Source organism: Aphelocoma coerulescens, chromosome 5 (assembly GCF_041296385.1).
Source record: "Aphelocoma coerulescens isolate FSJ_1873_10779 chromosome 5, UR_Acoe_1.0, whole genome shotgun sequence".
NCBI classification, from domain to species: domain Eukaryota; kingdom Metazoa; phylum Chordata; class Aves; order Passeriformes; family Corvidae; genus Aphelocoma; species Aphelocoma coerulescens.
In genome coordinates, this window is record NC_091019.1 from 35928482 (window position 1) to 35951506 (window position 23025).

General features: G+C 35.9%; 1 protein-coding gene across 1 annotated transcript in view; it reads left to right on the top strand.

Annotated features, from left to right (window-relative positions):
* LOC138111604 (formin-like) overlaps positions 1-23025 on the top strand; it is a 140223-nt gene that overhangs the window by 53171 nt on the left and 64027 nt on the right. The window contains exons 6-10 of the mRNA XM_069017687.1: positions 3968-4055; positions 13171-13232; positions 15389-15477; positions 20028-20157; positions 21536-21682. Coding sequence (XP_068873788.1) covers positions 3968-4055; positions 13171-13232; positions 15389-15477; positions 20028-20157; positions 21536-21682 — 516 coding nt within the window. The remainder of the gene's footprint in view (positions 1-3967; positions 4056-13170; positions 13233-15388; positions 15478-20027; positions 20158-21535; positions 21683-23025) is intronic.

Here is a 23025-nt window from a genome sequence, read left to right on the forward strand (position 1 = left end):
TAAACAGTGTTCAAGCTTAAGCAGAAGTGGTAAAATGCTAATGCATGCTCTTCCGAGGCACTCTCACTTTCTTTTTATGTTTTGTGCAGTGCTGAGAAAAATAACTGGCATTCCTTGTTTATCACAAAGTCCTGAAGTCACATAGAATATAGAAATTATCCATAAAGTGAATATCTGTTTTGTGGTATGTCTTATTTTTGCAGTTCTGATAGGAGTAAAGATACTGAAATACGTTTCTTACTAGCTTTCTTTCATACCTCCTGTTTCAACCTGATAAATTGCCATTTGTGTGTCCTTTAGAAAAAAGCTAAAAGTAGTGGGGTTTTCAAGCTAATAAAATTGTAAATAGGCTTTTAAAAATATAAAGCTATGGTTCATCCATGTTAAGGAAAACACAGTTAAACTTGGCTCTTGCTTGAGTAGGAATATGAGAGATGATGTCTAGTCTTAAGCTTCTGAAATTTCATTGGTAACTTATGGAGTGTTTATGCACAATGGCTTGAGGGGCATAATTTGGCTTCTTGTGCAGGATATTCTTCCTGTGTCTGAGCAGGGTTTCATCAATCTACTCATGGGTCCAGGCTGTTGATTTGCTATAAAAGTTAGTGAGTGGGAATGGAGGGAAATGCTGTGATATGCAGGACAGCTTTTTAGCTTATGGCTTTTCTCAATAAATTTAAATATTATGGAAGGAATACATGCACCACCAGGAGGAAGGGTTTAGCTTTTAATCACTAAAGTAAACTGAATCTCTTCAGATTTCAGCACCAGTAAGTGTCCTGGACAGAATGTAGACATTGCAGTTAGACAAAACAGTAAAGTCTGTTGTATAGTATTTAATGAAATACATTTCTGGCTACATTAGAGAAACACCTTCTAATGGGAATGACAGAACAATTTATTAGTGTATTCAAGTTTTGGTATATCTTCACTTTTAAAGTAGATTATAAAGATTTGAAAGTTATAGATGAGACACTTGTGTACAGCCAATCATCTAACTTAATAACGCTAAAAAATAGGGGAAAAAACACAAAAAGCAAATAATACTATGGATCAGTGAAGTAAATGAATTATCACCAGCAGTCACAATTTTGTCACTAAGCCAGAAGATGCTGCATCCATTACAACAATACATTCATAGTCTGGAAAAGCAACAGGCAGCTGGCAAACCACCCTCAGCTGGTATAGCAGCATCAGCTGGCGTCAGCTGGGTTTTAGCTGCTTACCTGTCACTGTCAGCTACAAGCAAGTCCCAATATGCTGAGAGGTGATCAGTGATTTATCTTTTAAAAGCACAGACTAAATAGTTCAATGCAGTCTTTACAAACTTTCCTTTTATTTGCCTTATGTTTTTACTGAACTGACAAAGTGCTGATTTTTTTTGTGCCTCCTTTCTTTTGGAATTCCCACACATATGTAATTCTGCCTTAGTGACTTTAACAGAATAACCATAATTTGGGACAAAATTAGTACCTTTGAAAATTAGTTCTGTTTTACTACTGATTATATATTTTACCTGCAAAATATTGCAAGTTACACATTAATTCTAAAAATCTATGACAAAAGTCCAGTATAATACTTGGCACTATAACTATGGGTTTGAAGTAGTTTTATGCTCAATTTAAACTATTCTGTTGTCATGGCCTTCCATTTTTACTTGCTAATGAATAAAGTATTAGGCTTCATTTACTTGGTTGAAGCTGTTTCAGGTAGTCTGCATCTAGTTTGATGCCTGGTAATTGTGACCATGTGTACATTTGTCTAAAATGCATGTGAACATACAGTCAGTTGCCATTTTAAATCATGAACCTCTGGTCTAGCTTTTAAAATTATATAGTGTTGTCTTTAAGGGGGTTTTTTCACAAATCTTTTAAGGGGGAAGTCTTGCTTAGTAATGTGAGCTAGTTTGATCATATCTGGAGAATGTATTAACACTTACAAATACTTCAGTGGAATGATTTCAAATGTCATATTGCCTACAAGAGCTATAGTCTGGAAAGGTTTTGCCTCAAACTAGGCATGTCTAATGGGGTTTATGACAACCTATGCATTTGCCCTGAACAAGGTCAACTTGGAGGTCAGTGAATGCTATACAAATTGCATACTGCTCAAACCTGTAATTATCCCTGTAAGAAGTTAATGTGCTGAGGAGTTCAGCAAATTCATGTAAAGCTTCAGAAATGACCATGATAAACCGAGCAGTTACTTACATTTGCTCAGAAGAATCAGTCAACAGGATGTGATGCTTCCACAGTGTTCATTTAAGGTAATTTGGAGAAAAATTGTCTTCTCTGCTTGTGTACTCAGGAGATAAAGAGCCTGAATTCTTTGTTGTTTGAAGAAAACACTTTTCATAGTATTACTTTCTTAATATCCATCATATGTGCTGTACATATAGGCAGAAAAAGCTCTCAAGATAGATTTTTTTCAAATTTTGGCAGAAAATATGCAATATCTACTTTAATATAAGTTTATTATTGAGTGCCTACAGGAGGGACCTAAAATATTTGTCAGATCTTTGTTGAAGACAGCATGTGTTCCAACTTGTGCATATATATTCCAATTTCAGTACTCTAAATAAGAACTAGCTTTGCATTTTCATGTGAAAATGTCTGTATAATTTCTGTTTTTCCTGTATTTGTCAAAAAATCTACTCTTGTCTTGATAAGTGGCTAAGAATTTTCATAGTTAAATATTTGTAAATCACATAAAACACAGCTAAGAAACATTTGTATGACTTCGTATAAATTTTGTCAGTTAACGGTCTTTAATGTGAGCATCAATAAAAGTATTCCAGCAATAAGGGATAACAATTACTTTAAGTTTTTACCATTATTAAGTATCCAGATATAAGTGCCACCTTTGATTTTAACATTTAAATTAAATTTGAAGAAATATAGATTAAATATTGTTCAGATAATAAGAAAATGATAAATAAAATTATAATAGAAAATAATAAATTTAGGGAAAACATAGCTATTAGTTTTAATTTTGCATGTGAGTTAGTATATTTCATAGTATTTGTTCATCAACACTATGAAGTAAGCCATCATCTTGGATCTGAACATTTTGTATTTCTGAAAAACTTGTGTCTGTATTGCATTTTGTGATGTGTTCCTATCATATCTTCCTTACGAAATAAATCAGAGTCACAAATACCAATAGCCCAGACATTGTGGGAAGTTTGTTTTTTACATGTCTAACATCTGAACTACACTGACTCCCTTCATTATAACTAATTTCAACCAGCCAAAATAACATTAAGGTTTCCCTTCCTCCTCTTTCTCTTCTCCCTCTAAACTGACATCAGAAGATATTACAGTCTGAATGTCAGTACATTATACTGTTAAATGTCTGTTACCCAAATGTGAACAAAATCCTGAAATCCCTGTGGAGTGTCAACAGTGTGAAATAAGCACATTCAGACACGAGTAAAAGAAATACTTTCAGTAGTGCCCAGTGTTCCAAAAGTACTGTTGAGAGGGCATAAAAAGACAATTCTTCAGTTCCTCTTGGTCAAGAATTGATCCTTTGCTGAAAAAATAGACATAAACCCGTTCACACTGAAATGTAAACTGCCAGACGAACTAAGGGACTTGTGATGTACTTGGTGTCTTAAATCGTTCTTAAAGAAGATTTAAGAGGAATCGGGGCAGAGGGTGCATAGGGACTGTATTTCAGAATAAATATTTGATGTGCCTTTTTCTTTTCCTGCTTAATAGCATCCTACAAGTAAGAGCTAATGCTCTTTAGTAGACTTGGAGAGAATTCAGTCTTATAAGTCATTTGTTAAGGTGCAGAGCACACTGATAAGATGAAGGTCTTACTAGCACATTTAGTTAATAAAAAGGTTTGATGTTTGAAGAAATACTGAATTAAATACACAAATTAGCTTCTGTTATAAAAGTGAATGAATCCTTTGTAGAGCGTTCCCTTGATCTCAGATCATTTTGCATCATCTTTCTAGATTATCAAATTGCTGGATGGAAAGCGGTCTCAAACTGTAGGAATTTTAATATCAAGTTTGCACTTGGAGATGAAGGATATTCAACAAGGTAAGTGTTTCTTACACCTAATGTATTGTACTTGCATGGATATTTTATCATATCCCTCAGAGAATTTCTTACATTACAGAATGTGTTTTGAATATAGTCTCCTAAACTACCAGAAGAATCATTCTTCCAATATATTCCACTATATGTAAAAGTTTCACCTAAAAATTAGAATTGAATTTAGGTACAACTTCTTCTGTACCATTAAAGTTAGCATAACACTTTCAGTTCAGGGTTTTCATATTCCTCCCATGCAGTTCCCTGCTTTTTCTAAAGCCAGTCGCCCACCAATGGAAGTTAAATGGAGGGCTTACACATAAATCTTTTGGGCTTCAAACATGCAGTCAGTATTTTTTAATATTTACATTTTGCTTCATTAACAGTATAAAAAGTACATCCCAAACTGATGTTACCATGTAACAGTCAGAAAGAAAATTACTGGATGGCATTTTTCAAAGCGTAGGGCTAGTCAGTTGTAAATTCCATTACTGGTAGAAATTATTTGAGTTTGCCAATACAACTGTAGAGAAATACAGATTTTTCAGAACACTGGGGTAATTGAGAGTCTGCTTATGTTCTGGATTTAAAAAGATATTGTTTAAGGTTATTGTTTATTTCTTTTTCACATTAAGAAAAGGAAAATATTCACCATTTAAAACAACTGCTGGAACAACTCAAGTTGATGTCTCCTTTTTTGCTATTGTTTTCCCTCCATCACATGCAAATACTGGGTAGGGTGTTGAGATGCTGCTGGCATTGATTATTATTAATTTCAAAAGAGCCTTTGAGCATCTAGCACTTTAAAAGCACAAGGGCTTACAAATGTCTCTTGGGATGCAGAGGAATAAGGAAAAGAAGGAATAACTTTGTGCCTGCCAGTATTGTGTGAAAGGTATCAGAATGAGATGGAAAAAACCTGCTATTACTAAAGGTCTTTTGCTGGCAGAAATTACAGCAGCATAGGGATAGGATAGAAGATGTATTATAAAAACTCGCTAATATTCTTAAGGATCTTCAGAGATGGGTTTTCTTTTTATTTTCCATGCCATGATGTTCTACTAAAACAGAGCATCTCTATCTCTCTCATCTGTTTGCTGTACTTCTGTAGCTTTTGAAATCCTCTGGCCAATTTATACCAAATCTAAGAGAACACAATGACCCAAATATTTGGGTGTATATACAATAGCCTTTTTGGCTTCAGTCAGCAGCGCACTTTTGAATCACGTTTACCAGTTGTCCTCTTTGCTGTATTTGCATTGCAGAGCAGTCTCAGAGTGCACAAACATCCTTCAGAATCAGATTAAATAAGAAGATATGCTTTAGGAGCATGCCATCAGTCTCCATGTATAGCAGTCTCTGAATTCCCTAGGATGAGATCAGAGAGAGTTAAAACTCCCTGAAACATGTATAGTGTGAACTGCTGCTGTCTACAAATCCATTTCTCAAGACTACACTTGCAGTTGTAGACATAGCTAATGTAGTCCTACAAGTTTAATGAAAATTAGTGTTGGTAGAAGAAGACACCAGAACAAGTGCTGTCACTGAAGTAAAGCTTAGAACTCATCGCCCTTTCTTGTCTGAGGTAGCAAATGACTGGCCTGTCACCACATGTGTTGCTCAAGGCAGCAATAGGATGTGCTGCCTCTTGCTTATGGAAACAGCTAAGAGCTACCATCAGGATTTGGGAATACCATAAGTGGAAGTTTTTGAACAGCATACTAACAAAGCAGTCTGACTCATTCTAATCAAAATCTGTGTTCAGAGACTATCTAGGGAAAAAAATCCCATTCACAAGACTCAGGGAAAACATTGTTCTGTAGAGAGGACCTTTAGAAATGTGTATTAGTCTGAAGATAACAGTAGAATTATGCATGTTTCTCCTTTAATGTGTGTTTATTCCATAGTATTTTGTGTAATTAAATCTGTGGGCAGTCCTACCAATCAGCAGACAAATTATTTGAAGACTGCTCTAGTCAATGCACTGAATGAAAAAAAATCATAATAGGCTAAATAACATATGACAACACCTAACCAAAAAAAGCATGTAATCGTTGGGTCATGAATGTCAAATTTTTACAAAGTGAAGTTGCAAAGAGCTACCTCTAAGAACATGCAAATCAAGCAGTCATCTCTTTTTTCAAGCCAACTTCCATGGAATAATTCAGTATGTGAAAAAAAGGGAAAAGTTAATGGTCTTTGACCACTTAAAACAGAGAATGTAGAAACCTGAAGCAAAAGAAAGTCAGAAATGAAAAATATCTAATTTTTATTTCAAGCTTTTATGATTGTGTTTGTTGTAAAATCGTGTACAAATGAATGTATTGTCTATGTATCATGGACTGGTTAGTCTGCGTTAGGTAGCAGTTGCAGGATACAGGTAGAGAAAACTCAAATGAACTGCCCTGTGCATACAGGTGCATGCAAAACTAGACAAGACAAAAAAAGAGTAATCGCAAGAAAAATTGCATCCTCCTTTAAAATAGTGCGAGATTTCTGCATCCATAGGATTATCCTCTCAAATTAAAGTACATAGCTTCACAGCATATTCTGTAGATAACTCTGCAGTGCAAAACAAGCAAGTGACCATATCTGGCATCCAGATGTTTGAGTTTGCATTTGATAATGCGCCAGCCACCGCACTTCAGGAGGGGGATCTCCCACACATGTTCGTTTAGGAGAGCGAAGTTCATCCTTTGCAGATAAGTTTAAATTCATGCTGCATGCGAGTACAGTCCAAGGAAAAGACAACGTAATAATTATTTTGGGTGGTGTTGGTGTTAAATGATGCGCAGGGAAAGTTGACATTGTCATGCTGCACCCGTCCTAGTACTCAGCTCTCTGTTCAGTGGGAGAGAACAAATCCTAGGTGCTTCAATGTTCTGAGAACACTGGTGAATCTGGTGCTGGTGAGGGTAATAAAGTTTCTTATTTGACCACTATTAATATTACTCACTTCCTGAGCAGAAGAAGCAGGCAGAAAATCTGTCTGACTCAGTATGCTATATAGGATCTGCATATTGGAAAAACAAATAGCAAATATCAAATTGTGCATAGGTTTGAGATTATTTTTAAGGCTGCTTCTCTGCATTTTTTTAAAACCTTTATAAAGAAGAGATGAGAAGTAGTAGAGATCACTTGTTAGGTAAGCTTTAAGAGTACACACTTAGAGAAGTAATCTCCATTTCATTTCAATCTATTTCTCTCTTTTCCTGTCATTGCTCAGCTGAAATACTACAACTTGAGAGAGTATCTTGTGGCTCAGCACTATTTGTGTGGCTTTGCTGTTGAAATACTATAACTCACTCCACAGTGAGGTGTTTCAGTTTTGTTTGTAATGGGAAATGCTCATTATAACTGTATGTGAAAATGCTGTGTGGGCCCTTGTCCCAACTTTTTACAGGACAACATTCCACTCACTGAGACAGTTCCAATATAGTAGGTGGCAATAGCGGTTCGCTGGAAAACACATAATAATACTATTTTCTGCAGTGTTTGTTATTTGTGCTGGCTTTCCATGAGCTACTGAGATCCTTGTTCAGGAGTTAACTGGCAAAATTGTGGGGCAGCCCAGATAAAAAAACTTCTAGTTACAGAAAATGGGATGTAGATAAAAGGTAGACGCCTATGTTCAAAAGATAGATTCTCCCAAATCCCTCCCTACCTCCATAGTACCTGCATTTTGCCACTAAAATTGTAGGGCACCTGAAGTTCTGCTTCTGTACGTTGGAGGAACTGTTTCACTGTCAAATATCCATGAGTGCTGTCAGGACACATTAACTAGATGGTCTGCTGCTATATTGTCCATGGGACTAAATCTTTGAGATACGGTAGATCACATCAGACACATAGTTAAGAGGTTATTGTACTCTTTGTGGTAGTAAAGTGCAGTATTACTCCAGGTAGAACAGCTGCAGGCTTCGCTGCTGCATTTACCAAAGCCAGAGTAGCTGTGCTGTAGCGCTACAATGCTGACACAGTGTAGCCTGTATGACAAAGGGAAGAGCTTAACATTGATTCTTAGCATCAAGACTGTTTTTAATGCTAAAAGTGAAGTGTCTGACTGGTTTTCTTCAGCTTTGTGATTTCCCCTCCATTGTCAGCATACTGGAGTAAATAATTGGAAGGATGTGAACTGTAGATTAACCCAGCCAGACTGATGATCAGTCTAATAACCATTCTGATTCAGTATTGCATTTCTAATCATCCTGGGATTGCTCCGATTAGAGGCCGTGGAAGGTATATAAATAGGTTTGCATTGTCTTAGTGCAAGTTACGCCTTACAGCACATCTAAACTTTAGAGACCGCTATCACTGATAACCAGGCATTTTTCTTAGCATCTTAAAGGCTATGTTTTGTGTGCATAAGGCAAGCTATTCTAAAGCAACTCTAATCTGCAGACGTTAGTGTGTTCAGAATTTCTAAATTCCAGTTTGTGTTTTAACCGTACCATGCAGTACAAATAGTTTCACAGCTTCTCTTTCTATTATATTTTGGAAATACTTCTGGGTAAAGAGAAATGCTTTGGAATATTTCTTACTTGCACTATGTGAAAAGAGTTTTATGGGGTTTCAACTGAAACATTTTGCAGGATGAAAGTATGGATTATAAAGATATAAAAACTGTTGTTCCAAAGTTGAGTGACACTCCCACCTATGCAAAATATTGCATGTATGTATTCTATATATTCATGCTATATTATGCATGAAGTGTAAAGATAGCTGCATACCCATCTCAGAAGCTGGGAAATGATTTTAATTTAAAATTAAATGTTTTTCTCTTTTTTGGGAAAATTCACAACATACATTGTTATGAATCTGTTTTGGATATCCATTGCGTGTGGGTAGGTCCACATTAGTACCAGAGTCTTTTGTTCAAGACTTCTTGCAGGATTTGGGCTTTCTTTGTCTTCTGAAGCTACATTTTGCCCATGGTCCTTCTTTATTATGTATATTTTTTTTGTGTTGCACGGCAGTTAATACTGGAGAAAACCTTTAAATAAATTGATAACATATCTATTTTTCAGAAGTAAAACAGAGTGATTTGGATATTACAGGCAGTTTTGCCAAGCCATTGTCTAATTGACTAGGTCAGTCACAATTTTATTTAAGTTTCCCAATGACGGGCTGCATGTTCCCATGAAATCAAGCCTTACTCAACAGAATGTAGTACATAAAACAACTAGTATGTCCAGGTCAAATAAATGTACCTTTGGCAAGCTCCTTTTATTTAAATAATGTACTTTTGTTTTATCATTTGTGAGCAGTTAAGGTGATTTCTTCATATTTCATAGTGTAATTGTCACATTAAATGGTTGATAATGGTGAGTATATGTAAACTCTGTTAGGAGGACTTAAATCCTGATTTAACCACTGTTTTGTAGCAGTGAGGCTGTATATCTGATTCAGCCCCAAGACTGCTGGTATTTAAGCTGATTTAGAGGAGATAGGTATATTTTTTGTATTTAAGCTCTAAATTCTAAAGTTGTCCGTAGACTGCACATAGTAGGCTTTAAATTCTCAGCTTTTCTTTGGTTTGCATTTTTTAATTGATCAGAGTATGTGAAAAACACATGCAGCAGGGAATTTGTTAGATTCGTTTTTTAGATGTTAGTATGTTAAAAACCTTTGGTATAAGTTTATATTTGAAGCAATGCTCTTAGTATGTGAAATGTAGCTGGCAAGTATTTTTATGTGTGCCTGTTAGTTTGAATGCATGATGCTGATCTGTTTTTTGTCCTAGCTGACGGTTATTATATCCTAATGGGTGCAACCCTGCACTAATGATCCTTGTGTATATAAATTCTTCTTCTTGTGAGCAGACACCATAGGCAACATAAAAATGTTTGCCTCAATTTCCCTGCAAAAAAGGATCTCAGAAACCAGACTTGGCCAAGTAACAGATTTTTTAAAGGTAGAGGAACCCAATAAAATTACCAGCTTTTCACAGCATGAGTCTACTTCCTTTTGACATATTGTGAGGTGTAGGTGAAATACTCTAACTGAACTGACAGTGTAAGGAAGACAGATAAGTAGAAAGCAAGATGAAAGTAAAAACCACCGATGATGATTGATATTGTAATAGCTATTAATTGTTTTGGAGCCTCTTTTGTAGATTTATGATACTTCACCTATATTACTTACACTTATATAAGCCTTGATATAATGAGATATAATGCATTAAAGTATCGTGGTTAAATTCACTGTATCAGGAAGAGCGTTTTGAAAAACATATCAAGTTTTGTATTAATTTTGATAAAGTTTATATACGTATGAATAAAAGTGGCTTTTGTTTTTCATAGAAAAATTTAAAAACTTTTGTTGTTCCCTTAAGTAAAAGTCAAAATAATTACTTTCTTTGATCTAGTGCAGTGGGATTTTTTAAGCTTCCGCAATTCAAGCTAATTTACACAACATACTGTGAATGTATTGCACATATTATTTTAAGAATAAGAAGGATACTAAGACACCTGGGAATTTGAGGATTTCTTCCAGCTTTTCAAAATTATTGCTTCTTTTCAAAAAAATGGGCCAATCTTCATAAATTTGCATGTTTTCATTTTTGTCTTCTGCTCCAAATGTGCATGGCATTCAGTTCAATCAGTTAGAAAGAAAAAAATAAATAAGGCTGAAGATATTAAAATATATGAAGATGAAATAAAGGAGGTTATTTGGATTTTGGCAGTACTTCTGACTAGTTACTGGGAATATGTCTCTACATACATTGACATCCTAAGATGTCCAGCTATATGGCTAGATTTTTAACTGCAGTTGTCTGCCCATGCGTTGCCAATAACAGCAGTACAGGTTGTATAGCAAGTAAGTCAGAAAATATTTTCTTGCTGCTTTTTCACAATCACATGCTCTCTCCAAAAGAGAAAATAACTCATCTCAATGTCTCTTTAAATTGATTATTATTAGTTCTGTTAAAAATGTGGTTTAGCAGATTGTATTTCATTAGTTTTTATCACAAACACTTCTTGTTTTATCATGTGACTTCAAAACAATGTTGATTTGTTAGATCTTGAGTTGAGTTAGATCTTGAGGTTGAGTACAGAAACATGGATAACATAATAGAGCATTAAAAAGCACTTTGTGATTCTGGGGCCTTTTTGGTGACAAATATCTGGCTAAAAATTTGATCTAGGTGTGTAACTCTTGATATTTTTATTAAAGTGTTTTTTTTAATCAAATTACTTCTTATCATAATAGTTCTGTACATAAAAATTTTACTATCAATTACATACTTTGCATTTCTAGTACAAGTTTAAATTGCCTCCAGTAAGTTGCTTTTTCTAAATACAAGTAAATTTCTTTTCTGGACAATTAAATTTCTCCTCGTAAGCAGATTTCAGAATATGCTAAAATAGGATAAAAGTTAAACCACGAGGGGAAGTTTCTGAACTCCATATGCATATTGCTAATCTTAACAATTAAATATATTCGAGTGTGAAACCAGTTTTCCAAGAGATTTTCCATCTCTTGAGTTCTTTTGAAATTTTATTGGATGATACAGAAGACAGTGCAGCTCTTGGAATGGTCTTGGAGGAGGTAAGAGATAATCTCATGAATTCAAACCCTAATGAGTTTTCTTTAAACAAAGATTTTTTCAATCTCAGTTGTTCAGGCTTTATATTTGGTTACTGTCTTGAGGATTTTTGAATCTTTCCAGTAAGACAAAAATGGTTGGAAATACTGCTTTTTTCATTGAGACTGTCTTCTGTATAATTCTTTACTTCTAACCAAGGTGTCATGTCAACAGATGGAATCACAATTGACAGGCAGAATTTTAAAGCATTCTAAATGTCACTGGACCTTTTAATAAAATTAATTAGCCTGCCACAGAGAAAATTTACTAGCCTGCTGGTTAATTTCACAATGTAAAATCATGGGGTAGGTGGTAGAGCAGGTGAAAGCTTATTACTTTTAAATAATTATTTAAAGATGTGTGCATTGCCTCTTCCAAGCATTGATTGCAAAAGCAGCAAGAGCTTTTAAAATCTTCTAAATCCATAAGCAGTTAAGGATCATTTGAGGAAATATAATACAGTTGAATTAAAGGTTATCAGATAGTAGCTAATGACAATTCACTGGTTATGTGGTTGATTCTTTTGGGATTAATGTTCTCAGTAGTATTTAAATATAAGTCATGAGTTTTAAAACTGTGCCCAGTCCCATTATGATTCTTGAGGAAAAGCTGGTTTCAGAAAAATTAAACATACAGAGTTAATTCCATTCCATTATACATCTCTCAGCTTACTGGAATTTAACATTAGAGGATGTTGGAAAGCACCATGAAGCAATCCCATTTAGTTTTCAGAAGAGTACTGATACATTGCCTGAATTGTAACAGGATTTGCAAATGCTGGAAGCATCTATGTCATATATTCCAAACACAGCAATATTTGGAGCTAAGATAGGAAACATTTTGAGACTTCTCATTTTTAGTAATGAAGTGTAATTAATTGCTGAAGAGTATACTTCATGTGTTTCAGTATGATATTGAAAAATATTTATCTGGAAATTGTCCTGTGGGTAATTTTCTATTGGAAAAAGCTATCTTAAATGTGAGCTTGTTGAAGATAACAAAAACTGTAGCACAATCTTTTGTGCTTGCAAATTTATAACTTGCAAACTTTGAAAGTTTGTCTACTTGTCTATTTACCGAGATTGCTAGCTCCTAGACAAGCATATCTCTGTGATTTCCCATGCACACAGGGAGACTTAAATACCCTAACCCTCAATTCCTTCCTATCCAGCCTTCTAAGCTAGCATGAAATCTGTGCTGTTCATTGTCTGGTATCAGTTGTTCTCATGTTCTCTTGTCGGGCCAGCTACACAATCAGCTGGCTGCTTGACTGGTCACATCTTTGGCTGCTGATTATATTGGAGAGAAAAAGTAGAACACTATTCTCCTATGACAGAATTTACAGAACATTCTTGCAGGAGTGCTGTGATTTGATGTCAGAACAAAAATAAAACGCTGAAAATAAAAAAATATTAACTGGATACACATACGTCCTTTATCTAGGTTAGAACCCTTTGGTACATTTGTCAGGAAAAAGAATTGAAGTCTCAATTATGTTTTCCAGTGTCTGATTTGTGTTTGTATTCCATACAGCTATCTTGTGTGTTGATGACTCCATAGTAGATCTGGAAACACTGGAAGCACTGTATGAAAACGTAAGTAAAGATGGGGTAAAAATTTGGTTAATCACCAAAATATTTCGGACACAGACTTTAGGCTCCACAGGGAACTAGTGGGTAAGGTCCCCTGAGAAATTGTGTCTGATGCTTCTGGGGTCCATCAGTGCTTATTATTTTTCAAACACCACCTCATGAAGGGCACAGGAGCGGGCAATTCCTAAATGTCGGAATTCAAGCAGATGAAGCAGAAGGTTGGCTTGGCTGAGCTGGGATCTTCTTTTGGAGCTAAGGCAAAAAAAGAAGGTGTATGCCCAGTGGAAGTAAAGTCAGGTGATGTGGGAGGAATACGTAGATGCTGCTTGCCACTGTAGGGAGAAAATTTGTGCAGCCAAAGCTCAATTGGAGTTGAAGCTGACCAGAGCTGTGGGGGACAATAAAAAGAGGTTTTTAAAATATGTTAATAGCAAAAAGCAGTGTAAAAAAATAACATCAGCTTGTTACAGGTTGAGGATGGCCACTTCACAAACCGGGACATAGACAAGGAAGAGATGTTTAATGCTTTTTTTGCCTCTGTCTTCAACATGCGTGATGGGCTGAAGGGCTCCCAGTGCCCTGAGCTGGATGACCATGACTGTGAGATTGACCAACTCCCAGTCAACTCTGAACTTGTGTGGGATCTGCTGCTCCAGCTGGATCCCTACATGTTTATGGGGCTGGATGGAATTCATCCGGGAATATTCAGAGAGTTAGCTGATGTCATTGTGAGGCCTGTGTTGATGATTTTTGAATGCTCTTGGGAATCTGGAGAGGTCCCAGTCAACTGGAAGTGTTTGGAAAATGCACTCAGGCACATAGTGTGATTCTTGGTGTGTCCTGTGCAGGGCCAGGAGTTGTACTCAATGATCCTGATGGAACCCCTTCAACTCAGCATGTTCAGTGATTCTGTGATCAAAGGAAGCCAGTTGATGTAATATTTTTGGCTTTCAGTAAAAATGTTGATTCTGTGTCTCTCAGTATCCTTTTGGATAGAATGTCCAGCACACAGCTGGATAAACACATCACTTGATGAGTGAACAACTGGTTCGTGGGTCAGGGACAAAGGGTTATAGTGAATGGGGTGACATCAGACTGGTGACCTGTCACTGGTGGGGTTCTGCAGGGCTGTATCCAAGGCCATGTGTTCTTCAACATCTTGATTAACAGCTTGGACACAGGACTGGAATGTGTATTAGGTGAGTTTGATGATGGTCCTAAATTGGGAGGAGCCATTGACTCCCTTGAAGGCAGAGAGGCCTTGACAAATCAGAGGGCTGTGCAATCACTAACCACATGAAGTTTAAAAAAGACAAGCAACAGATTCTGCACCTGGGATGGTGCAACTCTGGTTAATTACACTGGAAAGAAGCTCTATGGAAAGGGACCTGGGGGCCCTGGTTGATGGCAGTCAGCAGTGCCCTGGCAGCCAGGAGGGCCAAGTGTGTCCTTGGGGGCGTCAGGCCCAGCATCGCCAACCAGGCAAGGGAGGGGATTGTCCCTCTCTGCTCTGCACTGGGGCAGCCTCACCTCGAGTGCTGAGGGCAGTTCTGAGAGCCACAGTATAACAAAGATATAAAGTGTTACAGAGCATCCAAAGGAGGGCTATGAAGATGGTGAAGGGTCTTGTGGGGAAGACATAAAAGGAGCAGCTGAGATCACTTGGTTTGTTCAACCTGGAGGAGACTGAGGAACAACTTCATAGCTGCCTGCAGCTTCTTCACGAGGGGAGGAGGAGGGCAGGCACTGATCTTCTCTTTGTGGTGACCAGTGACAGAACCTGAGGGAATGGCCTGAAGTTGTGTCAGGGAACATTTAGATTAGGTATTAGGAAAAGGTTCTTCACCCAGAGCTGGGTTGGGCACTGGAACAGGCTCCCCAGGGAAGTGGTCACAGCATCATCCTGACAGAGTTCAAGAAGTGTATGGGCAATGCTCTTGAGCACATGAAGTGACTCTTGGGGATGGTTCTGTGTAGTAAAAATGGCATGCAAGGCACTGAAGGAATTTATCATAGATCTTTAAGCGTTGCTCTTTTGCATAGTCTAAATGTTTCTCAGTAAAAAAAACATAATTGCTGTTTGCAGGCAAACAGGTAAAGTAGTAATTTATTGTTTTCTTATTAATTAGTAACTAATTAGTTTATATTAATTCACTCAGAGAGCACAAAAGGATGAACTGGAGAAAATCAAGCAATATTATCAGACTTCAAAAGAGGAGGAACTGAAGCTTCTGGATAAACCAGAACAGTAAGATTTGGTTTTAATATATTTTGTCGTTATGTAATGTAGTCCTTTGATGATATGTTGAAAGCAATTTTGGTATGTAACTCTTGGTAAGTAATTATAAGCTTTTTTTAAATTATGAGCTTTTTTTTGTGTATTTCAAGGCGTGATGAAAAATTTGCCTTTATCAAAAAACTTTTTTCAGACATGACAGATTTTACTACATCAACTCTGACCACCAGAAATGATAAAATATAGCCTTGTATCAGTAAGAATTTTTATTCCCATTCTCACATTTCTAAAAGGCTTACCCTTCCCTTGGAGCATTTATGGCTAAATTAACACTTCAGAAAGCAGGGCCAGACTGATTTTGGTTGTTAATTATTTGAAAGACCTGCATGAACAGAGGGTTTGAGTTGGTCCTGTGGCAAAGACACATTGTACACTCTGATCAAGTTGACTGAAGACCGACAAGACTGATTCCACAGTTCCTCTCCTGCAACTGTTGTGGCCAGTGACAACTGTTAGAATGAAAAACTTCTTAAGTGTTGCTCCTTCTGTAGTAATACACCTTAGACTGATGTGAAGGAATCCTCAGGAATTCATGAACAGAATAGTAATCCTGAATTTTATTTTAGTGTATACATTTGGTTTCAGATTTTGGCGTCCCAGTGTTTTTGTCTTCTGCTACTTCACTGCTTTTTCTTTTTGAACTCGTATCCTCTTCAAATCTTTCCGTGAGTCCTCTGTCATCTTGTTTCCTTTTCCATCTTGTCTGTTTTTGTCTTTTCTGCTGTCTCTGATGTAAGAAGGGGTAGGGGGAGGAAGAACTGAAATAGCAGAGATAGTATATGATTGGTTAATGTCAGAATTATTACATGTTCATGCCTTTCTTTGCCATTAGAATGTTAGTGCTGAAGAACAGATTATTTTTTTTCTTTTTCTCCTTACATGAGGCAGCTAAATACTCATTTGTGACTGCACACTAAGGAATAGGCTAGTGTTAAGAGATAAGGCTATTATCTTACTCTCAATTAAAAGAGGCTATTGTTTTTTAGAAAGTCTTAAGAAGACAAATGTCTGTAAAGTGTATGTACTAGCTTACTTTTGCACCCCATATCCATGGCTTTCACTGCCTTGGGTTGGGGCATAAGGATACATTGTGTGACTAGCTGATGTTTTCCAGAGCTTGAATCTTTGGCAGTCTGTTTGCTGTATGCCCAAGTTAAATAAATATGAATGCATTTTGTTTTCTGAAGAATACGAATCTTGTAGAGCTCTAGGGTTATAAGAAGTTGTCTTTTTTGTAACTTACAGTGGAGAGAGGTTCATCTTAATTAAAGACAAAGTTGTATTTATACTATCATTGCTCCATAATTAAGAACTGTAAATAAAGCAGTTATACCTGGTGGTTCAGAGCGAAATAGTAGTATCAAAGACAAAATATATTTTTTTATCAATTATTACTCTGTGCTCTCTCTGCAAGTCTCAACTATCCCATTTTTACCCTATTATTAAACTACAGAGGTTAGGAAAACTAGCTTTTTTAAAGGTAGCTTAAGGGGAAAACAATTTGCTTTATGCACATCTGTGAATTTTGTTGGACCTTCAAGATAATGTGCTGTCTGAAAACTCAGTAGATCATGTGCCCCTGGCTTTGTTGTCTAAGTCAGCCTCTAAGTCAACCTACCTATACAACTGGAGATTTGTTGGAACTGTTTGTTGGAACTGCTTTTCTTATTAGCTCCATAAAAGGTTAAAGACAGAAAAGTGCTAAATTTGTATGTGTGATTAAAAATATTTGCTGTGGGGCATAAGCCTCATGTGTTGTGTTCAATGAAGATCAGAACAAAAGTGTAAATGAAGTAATTTATCAGATGGTTGCACATACTAACAGAAGTCATTCATATAGTGAAACCATTGATTTGAGTTCACAGAAGTCTAAAGGAAACCTTTACATGCTTGGATTACTAGACAAAAAGCTTTTGTGGTATCACTGATGTTCTTCTGCACGTGTGATTTTTATTTGTCTTGCTCATATGTTAACTTTGGCACAAACTGTAAGTATGACAGCAACATAACAATACCTCCCTAAATTAGGCTTCATGATAATAGTTGTTAAAATGCTAATATTAATTAGCATGATAAAGATTTATATGCAAAATTGGCCACAGTTTGGGGCTTTGCTAGCAGGATACAGATGCTATAGCTAGTTTCCAAGAGGCCCTTTTGTTTGTATTATATTCTCTGTGTAGTCCTTTCCACTGTGAAATAAGTACTAGTAAAGGAAATACCAAAATATGGTATTGGTTTGAATGTAGTTTGATTCAGGAAGTAGGGAGCAATTTATAATTGCTGTCCCAGTAATGCCACTTGCTTCTCTTTGAAGGCAGCTCTGCTTGGACTTCAGGTTGAATCCTGCTGTCATACTTAGAAGCTTGCAGGATTAGATACAACTTTTTCCCAAAAAATTGTTTCTAAATTTTATATTTTTCAAATGTGGATTAATTAGTTTACCTCATTAGAATCAGCCTTCCTTGTCCATCTTCTGCAAGAATGTTCCCTGACAGTAACACCATAACAACATGCCTGCTTTGAAAGTTCTTTCAAGTCCTTTACTACAAGGTTCAGGTAGACTAAAAGAGTTCTCAAGTAAATGCATTTTTTATTTACAGCTTCTGAAAGAGAGGAGTACTATGTACCCTCACAGAGATGAACAGCATATTTTCTATGTTTATTTTAGGCCATCAGAGTTGTAGTAATGAGAAACCCATCTAAAAACTATGTCATGGACACGTCATCATTACTTTAAAGTCAAAATCATACTTTTCTCAGACTAAAATTCAAATAAGAATATGTTTCTCTCCTAAAGTTTTGTCCATCTGAATTGGTAGTTTATCTGTGACAACCATAGTTTCATGCTATGACTTTTTGTTTAGTAGCTACATCTGTAGTCACTAAGATTCCTTTTTGTGACAGATTCAGTTGTAAGTGTTCTGTTTGGATATTTACTTTGGATACTCTGAATTCCAAAATCTGGAGACATCTTTTTATGCTGATGCTCTTTTAACTCTTGTCACAATGACATTGTATTCTGATAATCAGCCATGTGGGAAATAGTTCTCTTTTCATAGGAAGGCAAGAATATGTGTCATTTGACTTTTTAAATTTAAACTTTTTAATTGTATGTATGTTAGAACTTTAATGAAGCAGTTTGGTTTTTCTTTCCTTTGTTTCTCTCACACAAAGTGCAAAATACCCTCTTTTTTTCCTGGCAATACCATTCATTCCCAATAGGAAGCATTTTTATTAATACCAGCTTGGCATTTCTTTTTTCCCACTTCTTAAGTCTAAGAGCCAAGCTGGGCCTCCCTGATCCTTCTCTCACAATAGGTTTTTTCATCAGGCAAGAAAGAAAAAGAAACAAAAAGAAACAAAAAAATGGTATTCCAATTAAAACATAGTCTTTCACACCAGCCACAGGTGAATTTTGCTGATTTTTTAAACAGTCACTATGTACTCAGCAAAGTCTAGCATGCGTGAGAAATGTATAAATCAGATTTGCACATACTGTTACCATTTATTATGAAAAAGAAATAATTTGGAAAAAATGGGTGTATTGGCTTAAATAAATTTTTAAAAGTTAAGAAGAATTCAAGCTAATAAATTGAACACTGAATTTCCCATAATTCAGTGAGGTAGAAAAAAATCTTTATAGCATTGCATTAAGGGGACTCTAAGGATATATGTAGACAGGAGATTTAAGAATGATGCTAAAGTGATATTGGAGCAAAAGACAAGCTTGCTTCTGGATTTCAAGAAAGCTCGTGTATCTCTGAAATCTTAAACTCAAAACCTAAGAGCAAATTACTGTTATTATATATTGTTATTATAAGAAATGCTAAAGATTCTTGTATTATTAGCCAAGCTCTTATATTTTAAATTGGTGAAAAGGGAGGAATTACTGATGCCTTTGGGATGCTTTGATTTTGTGAGATATGAACTGCAGTTGTTGGATATGCCTCTGTTTGTTTTTATTTACCAAAGAGTTAAAAGACAAAATGCTACAGTAGAGTCATGAGGAATATGTACCTGTGAGGACAGATATAGAGCAGATGAAGAAGAATTAGATTGGAAGAATTAAATTAGAAGAAGAAAATTAATGCTGAGAATCAGAAGAAAGCTGTTGGCAGACATTTTATATTATGAAATAAATTTGTAGGAATATATTGAGTTCTGTATTTCTGAGCAGATTTTTAAGGGAAACAAAACTGCCTAAGTTAGTACATAGGTAGTGCTATCTAGATTTTCCTTTTTTTTTAAATGAATTATTTAGGTTTGAGATTCTTCTATTTATTACTGTGCAGCTATGATAGTTAATGGACTGATACGATAATGATTAATGTCTTCCCTTTTTCTTGACATTAATAGGATTTTTTAATGCATTCTTAGCATAAAGAATATAACAATTACAGGCAGAGAAATATTCTCGGCACTCTGGGTTCCTACAATCCAATATGTACCCCACAGAGAGGAATTACAAAGATTCACTAATAGTCCTCTTTTCCCCACAGATTTCTGTATGAGTTATCTCAAATCCCCAACTTCGCAGAACGAGCTCAGTGTATTATCTTCCAGTCGGTTTTCTCTGAAGGGATAACATCCGTGCACCGGAAAGTAGATATTGTAACTCGTGCTTCCAAGGTAAGTCCTAATGAAATCTCAGTTAAAAATTAAATGTATTTTAGAATGTAGGAACCTTAATCCCGCTTACTGGCTTTTTAGGAAAATAAAACTATAGTAAATTTCTAGCTGCTTAAAAGAAAAAAGGGAAGAGGGAAGGTGGAAGGTGAACTGCATGTGGTGCTCCATGGAGTAGATAGAAATTATTTGTATTTGAATGGTTGATTTTTATTACTTTGCATATTAAGTAGTGTAACATATAATCTCCATAAACTAGAAATTAAATACAAGACAAGCTTAGTACAGGACCTTGCAAGCTTCCTTTTTTTTTCCATACCACTGTTGATGCCAATAGATGCTTGTCATGTTCATTAGCTTATAACTTTCCCTTGGCATCTATTAATACCAGCAGAATTTTTAGTATGTGACAAAGCTCTGCCTAATATTTTCATACTATGAAAGACTAAGGACAAGGTGTATAAATTACAACAAATTCGAGGTAGAAATTGAGAGAAATTAAATAGTCGTCTAAAAGGCTAACATCCAAACCAGAAAAGTAGTTAATTTTTTTTTTTTCTAATTTGAAGGTCAGGTTTTGATTATCTTTGTTTTCACAAAGTACCCATACTCTACGCCTTTGGATTTCTTTGCAGCAGTTACTTGTTTTTTCCTTTCTGAAGGAGGCATAAATAAGTAATTAGTGTTGTATGAGATAGGGAAAGTCATATTGCCTTCAGTTTACTTATGAGGAGTTCACACTGAAACTGATTTATCCAGTGTATAAAGCTACATATTTAAGAATTATGTCTGTGGCCTCAGATTCTCAAGTAACAGATGTCTTTGTATGTAACTGAAAATAATTTACTAGTTCTCCGCTGTGTTTCTAGAACTGTTTTCTGTTCTGAGGGATGTAATTAGTTAGTCCTTAGCCCTGTTATATCTGGATTAAGTACGGATCTAGGAACATGAATTTTCAGACCTACAAGAAGTAGACTGAATGACAGTCTGAGTCTAACCTAGTGACAGCAAAAATAGCCCATCTCCATTTGTGAATTATGCAAACTCATCATAAACCACCTCCTTGTCTGTAAGATTTTTGAAGTCTTCTGAGAATGTTTAGAAATCTTCCATTAATCTTTTGTCATTGATATAGTTTTGATGCCATGTAATTTGCTTCGTATGGATTACATTAAATGTACTATCTTAGGGAGATACAGTCTAAAAAAATTTTCTCTTAAAGTTTTGATTATTGTACCAGCTTCAGCTTCCCTTACCTATCAAGGTAAAAACAGACAGGAAAAAAACTTTAGCAAAAATAAAATTTAAAAAAGAGCTATTTTGTATTTGCAGTTAGAATTTTTGTGCCAACAGGATTTACAGACCAGTATCCATTTTCCAGGCTTTGCTGAGCATGACAAGTGTAAAGGAAATTTTGGGTTTAATTCTGGCTTTTGGAAATTATATGAATGGAGGGAATAGGACCCGAGGTCAAGCTGATGGATTTGGTTTGGAAATACTCCCCAAACTAAAGGATGTCAAAAGCAGAGTAAGTGCTAATGTTTATTTAAAGATAATTTTTCTGAAGTGATTTTTTTTATTGTTCCTTCATCTGTCAGAATTTAATCTTTTATTTCTTACTATTCTTGCTTGAAAAAGCAAGGTGCTTTGTATAATTTTCATTCATTTTATCCTAGCTTTTCACCTCCTTCTCCTGCACATGTATATGTTTCCATAATTTCTAATTTCTCCTGTTCAATACTACTAGGAAAATTATCTTAAGTGAGAACTTCTGTGTGTCTCTTTTACTAGCAGGGACTTAATAACAGTAGGGTAGAGAAAAGTGAGAGAGCACAGACTGCTCAAGCCTTCTCCAGTAAATGTCCCCATTCTTTTTTCGTACTCTTAAAATGAAGGTCATTCTGTGTGAATAAAAATACTTTAAAAATCAGGTTTAAAAACAAAATATCAATAGAAGTTCATTGTAGCATTATACACTAACAAATTATATATAAGGGATCAAAGAGATGTCACACCCAACGAGACACTTTCAGGGTTTTTTTTTAATTGTCAGTTAAATGGATGTAGGACATGAATTTTGAGTGGCATGCACAAGAAAATGCTCATAGATGGCAGTAAATTATTTTGTCAAAAATTGAGAAGCACTAGCTGGTTTTTGATTAGTCATGCTAGGATCAAAGTCAGGCTGAAAGGCTAGACACCTTCTGAGATGAGGTTACTTTGTTTCTTCTTTCAGTGGGGCAGAGGAGGAGGTGTTATGTAATGTAGGCAGTGGAAGCGCTGCTCAAAGTCATTCTTTGCCAAAACATACCAGGGCACCACATGAATATAGGAAGCAGCAAAGAATAGGAGATAGTTTTCTGCTGATATTGGTATAGACCTGGAGTGTGAGAAAAAAAATCTTTCATGGTCTTCCACTTTTCTTAAGTGAAGTGCTTTCTTGACTACAAGAGATGTAGATTTTAAGCTTTTGTTCTCCATTATGCTTCATATATATAGGAATGCATTTGTGAGACAGGCAGTGTCAGCAAAACTGTGTATCTGTGCAGCATTTTGGTCTACTTGTGTATATCATCATTAACAAAGTGTAGAAACACATTTAATGAACTGTTCAGTGAGCAACTTGTTTTAATGAAAGCTTTTCCCATAGGATTTGAGTCCTTTGTCTCCTAAAGACACTGAGGTGCTGGAGAATGTCCAGAGATCAGAAAAACTGGTAAAGCGTCTGGAGCACAAGTCTTACAAGGAGCAGCTGAGGGAGCTGGGGTAGTTTAGCTTGAAGGAAAGGAGGCTCAGGTGAAACCTTATCACTCTCTACAACTCCCTGAAAGGAGGCAATAACCAGGTGGGGTCTTCTCCCAAGTAGCAAAC